Source organism: Falco punctatus (genome assembly GCF_963210335.1).
Source record: "Falco punctatus genome assembly, chromosome: 1".
In the NCBI taxonomy this organism is placed as follows: domain Eukaryota; kingdom Metazoa; phylum Chordata; class Aves; order Falconiformes; family Falconidae; genus Falco; species Falco punctatus.
The window spans coordinates 87,538,238-87,551,844 of NC_137580.1; the positions used below are offsets into that span (position 1 = coordinate 87,538,238).

The 13,607-nt window shown below is 41.2% G+C and overlaps 1 protein-coding gene across 4 annotated transcripts in view; it reads right to left on the reverse strand.

Annotated features, from left to right (window-relative positions):
• Window positions 1-13,607, reverse strand: part of PPM1F (protein phosphatase, Mg2+/Mn2+ dependent 1F) — a 50,743-nt gene that overhangs the window by 29,216 nt on the left and 7,920 nt on the right. For all 4 annotated transcript variants that reach the window (XM_080373981.1, XM_080373980.1, XM_080373979.1 and 1 more), the window contains exons 2-4: window positions 5,565-5,695; window positions 1,246-1,445; window positions 421-609 (exon numbers count right to left, since the gene is read on the reverse strand). In XM_080373981.1, coding sequence (XP_080230107.1) covers window positions 421-609; window positions 1,246-1,445; window positions 5,565-5,695 — 520 coding nt within the window. The remainder of the gene's footprint in view (window positions 1-420; window positions 610-1,245; window positions 1,446-5,564; window positions 5,696-13,607) is intronic.

The following is a 13,607-nucleotide window of genomic DNA, read 5'->3' on the forward strand; positions in this document are numbered from 1 at the left end:
TTACAACCACCTGTGACACTAGTGGCAGGACAAGAAAGAGGAAGACAGTGACTGTATTATCAGGAAGAGAGAGACATCTTTTCCAGGTAAGAGGTAGTACAACGGAACATCTAGAGGCTGCCTAATTTAGGCAAAGAGGCAGCAGAGTGTTCTCTTAAACAATTGGTATGTCAGGATCATTTAAACCACTTAACACTTCTTTTTAATCACTCATCTTGAACTTGCAAGCACTGTCATTTTGTTTTTCCTCAAAAAAAAAGAAATAATTTGATCAAAGAAAACCTTTACACGTAGCATAATTTCATAAAGAAGTCAGTGATGCAAAGAAACTGTACTGCCAGAATTTTCTAGATAATACCATGTTGTCCAACAGTTCTCAGTGTTATTTAAATACAATGGAATTAATCTCTACCCACTCACCTCTCTTTTGGCTTTGAAAAGAAACATTTCATCTGTCTTCTGGAAAGAGCATTTCAAGGCCTCAGCTGGATTCTTAACAATCTCTTTGTGTAGCCCAACATTTACATGTAAATGGGTTGCTGAATAATTGGCAGCATCCACTCCACCATGGCCGTCAAATACCGCAAAGTAAGCGCGATCAACGTCATCCTTTTGCGGGGAGGGGGAGAGAGAGGAAGACACATTCACGTTCAAAACCAAAAGACCTCACAGACTGGTACCAGCAAGCAAGGATTCTTTATTCTGGACTTTCTTCCATACAATACCACATAGGTAAGGGCAATTTAAGTCAGTTTACCATGTACAAAATGCATAAAATGGGCAATTTGCAGGGGAATTACTTTTCTTTCTTTGCTGCTAAGTCATTTAATATTCTTGAAAATAATCTGGGATTGAAACAGCAGACAGCTGATTACGTAGTCCCACTGCAGCTTCATTAATTGGCGCTTATACTTGTACAACTGCTGTTCTCCCCCCTTCTTTTCTTAATATATCTGCTACCTCAGTCACAAGAACGTTGTAATTCCAACAAGGTAACACCAGGTGAACCACCCATCACCCTGTATCACAACGTGAAACGCAAGGTCACAGGATCCTTCTGTATGAGGGCAGTGGTTAGCCCCTAGTGATCTGAGTCAGTAAGTCTTTGCCTCCAGCACAGATGTGATAAATAATCTGTGGCAACAAATTCTTACCATTTCACAGATCATCCATCACGAGGTCATTGTGTTCACAGGAATGCTGAAAAGCTAACAACCTGCCCTCCCCAATTCTGCCCAGACTTACTGATAAACCAAACAGCTGATTGAACTCTGGGAGCAGAACATGGCGGTCCTCCATCTTCCGGCGAGTGTTACGGATGGCGTGGATGGAAACAAGCAGGAATCGCTTCAGTGGTCTCAGTGGTGGCAGCTGCTTCTGCCACTCAAAGCAAACATCCCGAAGCTTGTTAAAGAAGCAGCGCTGCAATGACTCTCCATCCAGCACTGACAGACAAAGAGAAAAAAAAACCATTGTTGTGCACCCCATCTTCCTACACTACTCCACCTCTTGGCCTCTCTTTCCTTCAAGTCTCTTTCCGTAGAGCTACATACACACATTGTCTTTACAGGCTCTGTAAGAATTAAAATAGGCTCCTGAGAATAATGTGGAGAGAAAGTGCCAATGGAAAAGAATACAATACTAAGGATAAGAGCAGCTTCTTTACTTACTAGTTCTCTTTCAAAACTGAGGCTTAACAAGTAGGTGATTACATTTCAAAAATCCTAACAAAGACCCCAAAATCCATCTGGCATATTAGATATTAATCTTGTTATATGAGTGAAATGCACAAGGTATAGTGGTAGGAGTGCACCCCTTAAAAAAAAACAAAAAACAAAGGGAATAATCAAGCAGGCAGAAAAGCCTCAGAGATAAGAGACTGCTGTCTTCTTGGACACAAGGGTTGAAAAAGCATTAGCCTGGTTTTGGGTCAGGTTATGTCCTACTGAACCACTTCCACAGAAAACAACAAGGAAGTCTGAGAATGTTTTGTTGAGGTCAATAACTCAACTCACAGTTGAGCTGAACAGATTAGAATTTTAAGCTTTTTTTTATCTTTTTAAATACACATGGTTGCAGGAGCTAGAGGGACAGAACACTTCCGCCACCTTCCTGCTTTGTCATTACAGAGCAGAACTGTAAACATCCATTGAGCATAGTGTGAAAAGCTCCGGCCAGACACTCAAATCCAATCCTTTTCTGACAGGTCCCAAAGATCAATTAATCCAAACTTACTGTTCATTAGACTGAATGGTTTGGTGTTTGGCACTGTGTCTAGCTTTGCAATGCTGTGTCTCTCAGAATAGGTAATAATTTAAAGTTTTGTTATTTGAGTAAGAACCCTGCCTCAAAGCTTCAGATGCAGCTCTGGTCCTGGTGAATTGAAAGCTTCAATTTAAACACAGATCTTTGATTAGCAGTCACTACCTATTAACCAAAACTACTTTCAGTTTACTTAATATGCAGGTCTGAATGGGCAAGATATTAAAACTTTTAAATATTAGGTCATCCCATATACAAATATAATTAAATAGGACAGCACCTTAGACAGCTTTGTCTACAGCTGTTATTAGTTTACATATTTGTAAATGTCTTGACTAATACTGACCAGAAGACTTGGACACACATTGCTGTTTAAATATGAAGCTTGTGAAATATGACATTAAATTTAGCACCTTAACACCAGAAATAATTCCGTAGTATACCACATCAAACAGTGGTACTCATATAGGCACACGTAAATACTTTGCTTTTATATAATCACTTCTCTTTCATTCCAAGAACGTTGTTTTGCCAGCGAGTTATTATTGCAATGCAGGAAGACAGAGTCCATACTATGCTGCAGCACAAGGAACATCTTTCTTCCTAGTTTTACAGTTAAAGTGATGTAATAGCTATTACAAGACAGGGAAAACAAGTACAATCCAAACACACAGAAAAATTAATGCCTTTAAAGTAGATACTCCTTGCTGAGATTAGACAACGCAAACACCTGAACAGTAAGCAGATTGCCATAAAGTTTGATAGGGGAATGGTGAATAGGGAATTGAAATGACAATGGTGGCACAAGAATGGCCAAACATAAAATAGACAGGAATACGTATGATAGAAATTTAAAAAGGTTTCAGCCATCAGAACAGGGAAGATTCTAGGGCATTTGTTGACAAGGAGTGGTGAGAGAGGATCTGAACTAGTTCAAGATAGAACTCATCCAAGGAATTTCTGATTTTGCCTGCGCTATCTTAAAAGTGGACTCCAATCCTGTACCTTTACAGCTTTTAAAGCAAAACAGTAGCAGGAATTATTGTACAAGTGTCACCAGTATAATGGGATCATACACAATTTCAGAGACATTACATGCTTGTGACCAAGCAAATGCCTGTGTGCTATCAAGTTCCTCATTACCCACTGTTTCTAAACATTATAATTTCTTAGGTGTTCAGGTAAGATTCACTAACTGAAGTTCCACAAGCCCAAGATTTTCATAAGGCCCAGAACTAGAAATTATAACCCTAGGCTCACAAATACATAGCAGTTCACATCTTGTATTACTGCTACAGTTCACCTCAAAGGTCATTACATGGGAGTCAATGAAAAGTACCCAGCAGAGTGACTGCAAGATGCTCTGCTGACCAGTTTCCAGCTGCTTTGTCAACTATTTGTGCCGAAAACCTACATAATTATTGTATGCGGGTTACAATATGCTGTTCCTTATTTTTCTATAGAGGTTGAGTGATAGCAAGTAAAGATACACTACTGGAGCACAAAATCACAACGAAGTAAGCCACAATTCTCTCTGATGTAAGGCAGAAAGTAAGATAGATGCTTTTATATCGCTTTTGACAATGGTGTATCTTATCATGTGCCTTGCAGCCAACGCTGCAAATGTAACATAGGGCTTCTAGTTATGGAAGATCTGTACTTTCATCTTCCCCTGCACAAAGCCACCTAGCCACGTAAAACTCCTCAGTGGCAGCAAAACCCACACAATTGCTCCCAGACAGACACCAGGGAGCGCAGGGACAGGGCGCTCCGGGGGGCTCAATTCAAAGCAAGTGGCAGAGGCACCTGCAAGAACCTCTGAAAGCCTGCGGCATGATCTGGGAACCTGCTTCTGCACGGGTGGCGGGAGGGCCCCCGCAGCCCCACCGCGGGGCGCCAGAGGCCGCGGCCCGATCCGCCAGAGGGCGCCAGAGGGCGCGGGGCAGTGCGGAGCAGGGGTCCAGGCCGTGCCGCTGCCCCCTGCCCACAGCTTGCCCTCCCCGCGCCGCAGGAGCTGAACGGGGGCTCGGCCCGTCGTTCAGCCCCCAGCCAAACTGATGCGATGCCAGCTCTTCCCATGCAATGCGCTGGAAGCTTGCTGAATCTCTCCGGCCAGATGAAGGCCACAAGCATTAAGGCAAGGGATGGAATATTCAGGGTGCAGCAGAACTGCATCACATGTGTTCCCCCTCCTGCCGTTTCAGACTTGCAGGTGAATACTGAAATAGGTGTCTGGGAAGTGTGGTATCCTGGCTGTTGCCAGAGCTCTGCTTGGAGACATATCCTCTGGGCACGCTGAACCACCTTTCAAGTCATTACAGGGAAATGGAAGGGCGAGTATTTCCCCTTATGGACACACTAGTTTGCCTAAGACATCTGTGCTCCATTTTTATCTCCCACTCCGCCTGCATCCTGCTGCATTTAAATCCTTGGCACTGGGACTGAAGGCTTGGTGAAGTCTAATCTTAAACACTTCAGCATGTAAATGCCGTAGGACCATCTGTTAGACGAGGCACAAACCCTATACTCAGTCACCAAGGTCTGTTCTCACTCCAGTTCACGCGGATAGGAGAGAATGCAGGCATCAGGCAGGAGACTCAGGCATCACGTTTTTCATCCCTCAGCATCCCATCTTTATAGAGGAAGGTGGGAAGAGAAGTAATCGATAATGACAGAGACTACTGAGAAACTTGCCAAGAGAAAAATCCGGAGTTTCACAATGTTCAGGCTGTGGAGGGGGCCACAGGTCCCAAAATCTGGTTCCCAAGGACAGACAAAAGCAAGATGGATTATACAGATGAATTTAAGGTGTCAGCATGGCTGCACAACAGCAACCGTGATGATGCCAGTGTCAAAACGTAGGAGTCATTAGCTAAGGTCAATCCACCAAAGAGAAAAGGGCACACTTCAAAAATATAAGAGGTTATCAACTTAAGGTAAGAACTGAAGCAGTTCAATCTGAATGAAATTATCCAACAAGGAAAAGAAAACTTCTGAATCAGCGCAGTTCAGGAAGCACAGTGGACACAATCATTAATTCTTTTTGGGAAGAGAAACTCTCTTCCCTTTCCAGAAAGCCAACCCACACAACCAGTCCGGGGCTCCAGATACCATGTTTGCATCTTGCCCACAAAACTAGCGTAGCTACCTTTCATCCCACAGATACGCAGCAGGAGCAAGTAAAGTTCTGTTCACTGCTGCTTGCCAGACAGCCTAACCAAATATTCTGGGAAACATTTCAAAACACTGAAGTCTTCCAAGAGACATCCTCTGGGAAAACCACAGAAGGAAAGTATACTTACAGGTGAACCTTTCCTCATCTCCTTCTCCCTCTGTTTCCACACTTTGCTGCTTAAATTCAGTCAAGTCTGTTTGGAGAACTTCGTCAACCGCAGCATGGATCAATGATGCTGCAAGAAGTGGTGAAACACCTCTGCTGGTAAGAAAAGGAAGGGAAAGCAAAACAGACTGCATTAGTTTAAATTGAGCTACAACTTCACTGTTTATGGCTGGTGACCTCGGAATTAGAAAGCATTACACACAATCAGTAATTCCAACTTCATTAGTAAACTAGTAGAGGAAACCATATGTTCAATATTTATTCACAGATCTTTAGTAAGATCTTCAGTTAGACAACTGCTTTCTCAAGAATGCAAAGAGGAAGATGCGTATGAATCATGTTTTCAAACTGCTGCCTTACGCTCCAGTCACAGATGGTACCTTCTTCTCTTGAGCTCTTGGATGGGAACTGCTACCTTCAGTTCTAGCCTCTGAATACAAACATTTTGGCTCTACTCACTACACAACATTTCTTGCTTGCAGTCTACTGTCTCACCACAGACAGTATCAGGATCTCTGCCTTGTGGTACATGCAAATCTCCAAAAAGGTTACTTAAGACTCCAATTCCCTTCCCTCCACAAGAGCAGTCATGCTCAGTACTAACCCACAGCCCCTTCACACTCAGTTTCTCCTGACTAGAAGTTCCCCAAAGAAATCACCCAGGAAGAAGGTGCAAAGAGTTGGCACTGGGGACTAGGATAAGAAAAGACTCCAAGGCTTATGATTCAGCTGAAGCATCTAGAAGACAATAATGATACACAATCTACACACCCTCCCCTTTTTACTTAATGCTTTATGCAAGTTATGTGCTTTACAGGAAGCTCATACTTGTTATAATGCTTTTGAATCTATAAACAAATAAGCCCAATCCAACTTTAAAATGGGGCTACTAGAAAATAACTCTTTTTATTCACTATATTCCCATGGCAGGCACTAACAATTAAAGTACAATAACGCGCATTCCAGACATTGTCTATAAGCACAATGAAGAATAAGCGTGGATGTCCATAAAAAGCATTTTATCTGCCGTTCATGGTGTGTTTGACACCCACAAAGCTTCAAATTATACAACCAAAGCAAACAACACATTAAGGCACCTGCAGCAAGTCAAAGACAAGACTTTGTTTTGCCAGGAAACATTTAGAAAGTCCCACATAAAACTAGCTACAGAGTAAGAAATGGTGGAAGCAACCAGTCTCTGCAGATGTTCAACAGAGATGACTGGTTTTGCGCGTACAGAAGAGTGGGAAGGGGAAGACCATGAGGTTTTAGATCCCAGTGACAACAAGCTGAAATGCATTTTGCCATTGTGCTTCTGAAAGAGAGGCCTTGTCACAGCCTCACAGCCATGTATGAGTACCTCCTGTGGCAGCAAACAGAAAGCATTGTGTTAGTCAGCAGGCTGCTAACAGAACCGTGGTTTATGCTACGCATTCGGTACAGTGATGGCCTACTTTAATGAGTCATTTTGGTACTTCAAATAGATGGCAACATGTTTGCAGTCCTTTCAGTGCTAGCTGCAGTCATATCACATCAAGGGAAGCCAGAAACTGGCTTTTTATTTCTTTTTTAAGGCTAATATGTTTAAGGGAGTCAGTTCCTTTCCTACCCAAGATACAAGTAACAATGCCTGCTTACAACCACTCTGACACTAACAGACAACCTTTTAAAAAGTCAAGTAAGAAATACATCCAAAACTGATCTGGCAAACCCCCACACAAAGTCCTACTTCCTGTTTTTGTTTGTATAGGTGAAAAAGAAAGGAATATGAAGATGTAAGCCACACAATGTCAGATGTGTAGCTGCATGCTGCTGAAAGTCAGAAGCTTTAGTTAAATCAGGTTTCAGCTCCAAGAACAGAGACAAAAAAATATTAAATGAAACAGCTATGCATTTAAATGCACAGTGAGGGCCACAGCTTCAGTCATCTTCAGAATCTCTCTGCTATGCTGGAGGAAAAATGCAAATCTTGTCTGGGTTTCCAGCTCAGCATCAGAAAAGGGCTTAATACTTTGATTTTAAACGTTGCAGACTTCTGCTTTCCACAGCCCTGACTTGCTGAGCTGGGTCCACACAGAGAAGCTTAAACAAAAGGCAGTATACAAAGTGCTGTAATTCACAAGTCCTGTATAAACCTCTGCTTACAGGATGCCTGTAACAAAGAAAAGGTTTACAAGTCATTATGTCACATCCTTCAACTTTTTCCAGTTGCCACCCAGTTCCTAAAAAGGAAATTCAGATTCCTCAGTGACGATACACTTCATTCAGCTTTACTTCCTATGCATTTCCTCCCCCTCCACGGTTTTGCAAATCTATACAAAGAAAATTGTTGTTTATTAGGATTTTATTTGTTACGCAGCCACCAACAACATTGAACAGTTGATTCCGACACACTGACAAACGATAAAATAAAAGCCTAAAAAATGACACTACCCATTTACCTTGGTTCTGAACAGAACATATTTGTTGATAGCTTAATGAAATCTTAATGCTAGTACTACCGTACTGGTAAACCTGGTTTTCTTCTCAAGCTCACGTAAACAGAGCTCCACAGCAATGGCATGTTCCATTCAGTTTCAACGTTTACTGGTTCTAGTATCATCCTCTAAATCAAAGATTTCAAGAGTTAACAAAATATACAATTAAAGAAGAGTAAGGACTGCTGCTTTAGTTGAGAGCTACAAGGTCTCACTTGGCTCAAGAGTATTTGGAAGCAGGCACAGTACCTATGGCAACCAGTGTAAAAGTAGAAGCCCACTGCAGTTACCATAACAGACTTCAAACCTCTTCTGTAAGCAAAGAAGAATGTCACTTATTGTTAAAATCTTACTTTCAAAAGAAGCCCAAGACACCCTGCTGACAGGCTGAACCAAGCATAATTTAATCTTCATGAATCGTAAGAAATACTGTAGCTGCTTCCTAAGTGGAAAAACAACTGTGTTGGGAAGAAGACAGAAGCTGGTGGGGCATGCTATGTGGAAAACATGTTACCTTTTCTTAAGAGAATCATGTCAGCCCCATTTCTATGACACACACAACACTAATTACTAGCCTCAGCATACACACGCTAGTAGTAGTCCTTAAGAATTTCTTTGCTACAGGCTATTTCTTTGCTAACAAAAAGGGTGTGTTTTGACCACAACAAAAAAATATTAAAAAAGAATTAATGCATGTTGTAACAGTGCAGATGAGGCATTGTAGCTTCACCGCCAGCTAAAGTCAGATCGCCAGTGCCTGCAGCACGGAGTTCATAACCTCCAGCCACTTATGGTAAAATTCAAGCCTCATTTTTAAAACTTGAGTATAGATAAAAGTGGTAAGTTGAAGAGTAAACCAATACTTATGCTAATAAAGAACACAAATGTATATGTCATCCTCCTCGAAAGATTCTGGACTACTGGACACATGCAGTGTTGTTGAAAGGAGCTATGCAAAGCTTCTGTTGGTACACGTACCTGTGGGCCAAAATAAAGTTACACACGGAAGTAGAAAGCAATTACGCTATTTTGCATACTTTAGATTTGGCATGAGTTACAGAACAGAACTTACTTCTCTTCTTGTTTATCTTGTTTCTTTTCAGTTTAGTTCTCTATTTTATTTCACTTTAAAAGACAAGCTGTCATGCCACCACAGCCACAGTATATTCATGTATGCCAGATCAATCGTAAGACTGTTATTAACCCCTTACGTATCAGCCCTCAGAAAGAAAAGACAGAATATACGCATCTTCCTTCAGGAAGCAGAAACCCTAGTAAGATCACATATTTGGTTTTATTTGGGTTAAAAGATCCTCAGTACCCTTGCAGTGAGTGTTGCAAACAAGTCCCAAGTTCAAAGATGCCCCCACCTCTTCTTCCTCTCAAATTTAAGAGGGTTTATTCAGAAGTCTCTAGTAAACAGCTTTGCAGGGCAAGGGGGAAGCATCCAGAGCATCAAAGGTCAGGCCACCACATCTCATCCACAGCCTCAACTATGACTACACTTTTTTCAAAGGCTTGAAAATAGATGACAGACTTTCCGTTGTGCTCTATGCCCACAGCTTACAGCAGCTTTGAGAAAGCAGAGCAGCGCAGCAGATGGCAGACTCTGAACAGCTGCTCTTCAGCACTTTGAGCAGAGAGAAGCAAGCTCTGTGTGACCTGGCAGAGAGTGGTACAAAGCCTCACTAGGCCATATCAAACACCCAGTGTTTATGCAAAGCCTTCTGAATTTTTTACTTTTTTTTGGAAGGAAAATAATTCACAACCCCCAGCCACAAGTTCCCACACTACTGTCAGGAAACCTTTATACAAAGAGAAGCACAAGAGATTACTAATTGTATTGGTCATGTAGTTGATCACTTGTCACCATTCATACTGGAGGGGGCAGGGGGAGGTTACATGATGTTCTTTCTAGGTATCATTACCAAAGTCATGGCAACAAGGCAGCAGTGGTATTGCAGGCAAGCACCACTGTACGATACTCTTTTCCTTTCAGAGTGTGTGTACACACACGCATGTTGTTGAGTGAAGAGGTGCTCTACCTCCTAGCAATAGCTTCTAGCACAAGCTTGCACACCTGAGGGAAGAGGTATTTGTGCACTTATTTGCTTGCTACACGGGCTCTGCAACACCAGATCACATACAGCACAGCTTTGCCAGTAAAGCAAAGTTTGTCACTGTGGACTCAGTGTGCATTTCTAGCACATTACAGCTATATCAGCAAAGTGTTTTTAGTGCAGATCTGCAAATGCTAGCAGTTCTCTAGTAAGTGAAAGATCCTCTCATACTGCCAAAATAATAGCAGGTCACAAGCTCCCTCATAAACAAAAGCTGCTTGTATTCAGTATTTTCTCCCCAATCTGCTAGTTTTATTTCCCTCCCCCCTTTTTATTCTTATAATCAACGACAGAATGTTTCCACTCAAGTGGCTCTAAGCATTAGTATTTATTACAGCAGCACCCAGAGTTCCCAGGGTGACGGTGACCAGAAAAGTACAAATATGTATCTGCTGAGGAGAGAACATCTGACATCCTACAACACATAGAAAGCTGTTTCCTGTGTTAATGACATCAGGTCTTTTCAGTAGATGAACAAGATGTTATCAAAACAAATATATAAACAATGCCAGACACATAATTTCAATCTTTTATGTTTCCATCTTCACATGAAGCAGGTTTTTTTCAGTTTTATTTCTGCAACTATTAGAAGAAGCAGCTTTAGAATGCAGAATCCATCTGTTTAGGCCCTTCAGTCATCATTGAACAGTTTTACAGAAAATGTGCAATGGAGAGTCACCTGCTACTTGCATTTCATTCTCAGCAGGAAGAAAAACCACACAGTAGAACATGAGAGGCTTAATTTGACAAAAGCTACTTTTCAATTAAGCTCTAAATCTGTTATTTCAAAATAGAGTATTTCTTATCTTGGTGCCCAATCTGAACAGCAATAGAAAGGATGTTTCACACAGATTGTAAGAGCAAAATACTGAAGTCCTAAGGAAAGACAACTTCAGTTTTCCAAGCAAAACCAAAGAAACTGACTTAAACACCCACAGGCAAGCCCTAAAAGTTTCCTCATCATTAAGATTTGATCTTTTTTTCAGCATTTCATCAAGTTTCTTTTCTCTTATATTGCAGGTGTCCCCATACATACACTTTCTTTTTAAAGGCAAAATGATTCTTTCCCAAAATTACTACTGAGGGTATCTTGTAACAGGGAAAACTCCCCGAGAGTTTTAAATTAAGAAATGTATTCTAAAAATTTACTGATCACAAAATTAACAGTTTCTCCAACCTCTATATACTATTGGAGGCAGGTCAGAACTGACGCAAGCTACACAGCATTTCTTTCAAGCCATTTTACTGTCCTCCCAACATCTTCAGAAGCAGCAGCAAACAAACCACACACAACAGAAAATAAGCTAGTTTTAACCGCTACCCAAAATTACCAGAGCCAGTTTGTTAACTAGTAAACAGCAGAAGTGCCACATTCTTCCTGTGCATTAACTTTATCCAGACTTCCAATTCTAACTTTATTAATCATAAACCAGCGAGAACACTCATGTTCCTGAAAGAGTAGGCTGTTTCTGCTAATCCCATGCTTGCTTTTGCAAACACAACTGGTCCCATGAAAACTAGAAAGTTTGTTTGCAGGCAATGACACGTGAAATTGACTTTCTTGTCTGAAGTAGATGGATCACCGATACTGTAAATACATTCCTAGGAACGAGAAGTATAGTGCATTATAATAACATACAGTAAATGGTACAAATTAGGAGCAAGGAAGTAAATTTTAGGGGATTTATTAAAAGCAGAGGTCACGGTAAATAGGGTATTACTAGTTTTCACAGAGGAACAGACTAAAGGGAGTTTTAAGAGGAGACTGGGTAAACCAGAGGCAACAGCCCCCCCCCCCCCCTTTCAGGCTTATATCACATAAAACCATCAAAATATCAGAACTGCTGAATTAACTATTCTAAGAGCAGTGAAATGCTGAAAATAGAGATACCAGGGCCACACCCTGGGTGTAAGCATTACAGTGTAAAACACAAAGACACAAAACAGGATGCTGAGGCAACTGAGAGATGAAACACAGTGAATCGTTTGGGAGGGGGCAGAACAGGAAGCTGAAGTCTCTCAACTGTTACTGTAGTAAAGTCTCCTCAAACAGGAAGGCTGCTGGAATTTCACATTGTTCTTTAGCTATGTCACAAGATGGTCATATAAAGTTTCTTTCTCCTTTCCCTTGACAGAAGCTTTTTTGTATTTGGGGGTCTGATTTAATCTCATGTTCTGTTTCAGAGCAACTTAGTAAAATTTCACATTAATTTCTAAAGTTTTGGAAGTAACTAATGGACTCTACATTCACATTCATCCATTTCCACAGACTGTCAGAACACATAGCTCTTACCAAAAACCATGTATTAATTCAAATTCTGCAAAACAAGATTATTTAAGCCTGTCTAAATTCTTCATAATTTTACATATGTATTTAGCTCCATACAAGGCAGGCAGTTCCATTGATTTGAATGAATTATTCAAAGAAGGAACCTGTGCAAAGCTTCACCAGATTAGTGATTTAAGTGCAAGTCCTGCCAGGAAGCAAAAGTGGTTGGCTGTTTTAGCTAGTGTTTGGCTTAGCTGCATTTGCCAGAGTCCATTGAAATAGTTCATTTCAGATTAGTAAAGACATTCAAGGGGGTTAGCCTGAGATATCCAACTGCTTCCACGTAAGAGATGTGTGTAGCCTTAGAGAAGCAACAGCATTCAGAAACTCCTTGTTGGACCTAACAAATGTTATTCCTTACCCCATTCTCTTCTCAGTGAAAATCCTGATTGGTGGTGGAGGAAGATTGTTTTGCCTTGCAGAGACACAAAGGTTTATGCCTCCAAACAACTGGAAGAACATGCTAAACATCACCATATGTCATCTCATGAGCCAAGGATATTGCTGGACCTTTATTGGCTTGGGTCCTTCAAGGCATGACCCACACATCTGTGCAAGTGTAAATGAAGTATCTGACAATGCAGAAATAAGAAGCAGAACAGCAGAACTGTGTGCCAAATACAATTCCTAACACTTCCTTGATCTACAGAGAAATCCTTCATCACTACTAATCATCACGTACAATACATTCTATGATGCCGGAGTGTCAGAAGAGTTTCAAACTGAGGAAATACAGAACAATCATGAATGCCACCTGCCAGCAAGGTACATCCAATAACATCTTCATGGTGTTAAACCGAGTTATATTGACACTGTGATATTTGAACGTGTGTATTTTCCACTGAGCTGCCATCTGTGTGTTAGGGATGCTACTGTGATAGCCTGCAACAGCACATCACTGGATCTAAGCTACAGTGACCTCTCGTGAACTCGCTTCCTAATCTGGCATCACTTCTGCATCTTTAACAACATTTACACAAACTTAAATGTCTTCTAAGCTTCATCTCCCTCCCCTTGTTTTTCCTTAAAACGTTTAGCATCCTTCCTTCTCCTATTTCCTTACATTCCCCATCTATTTT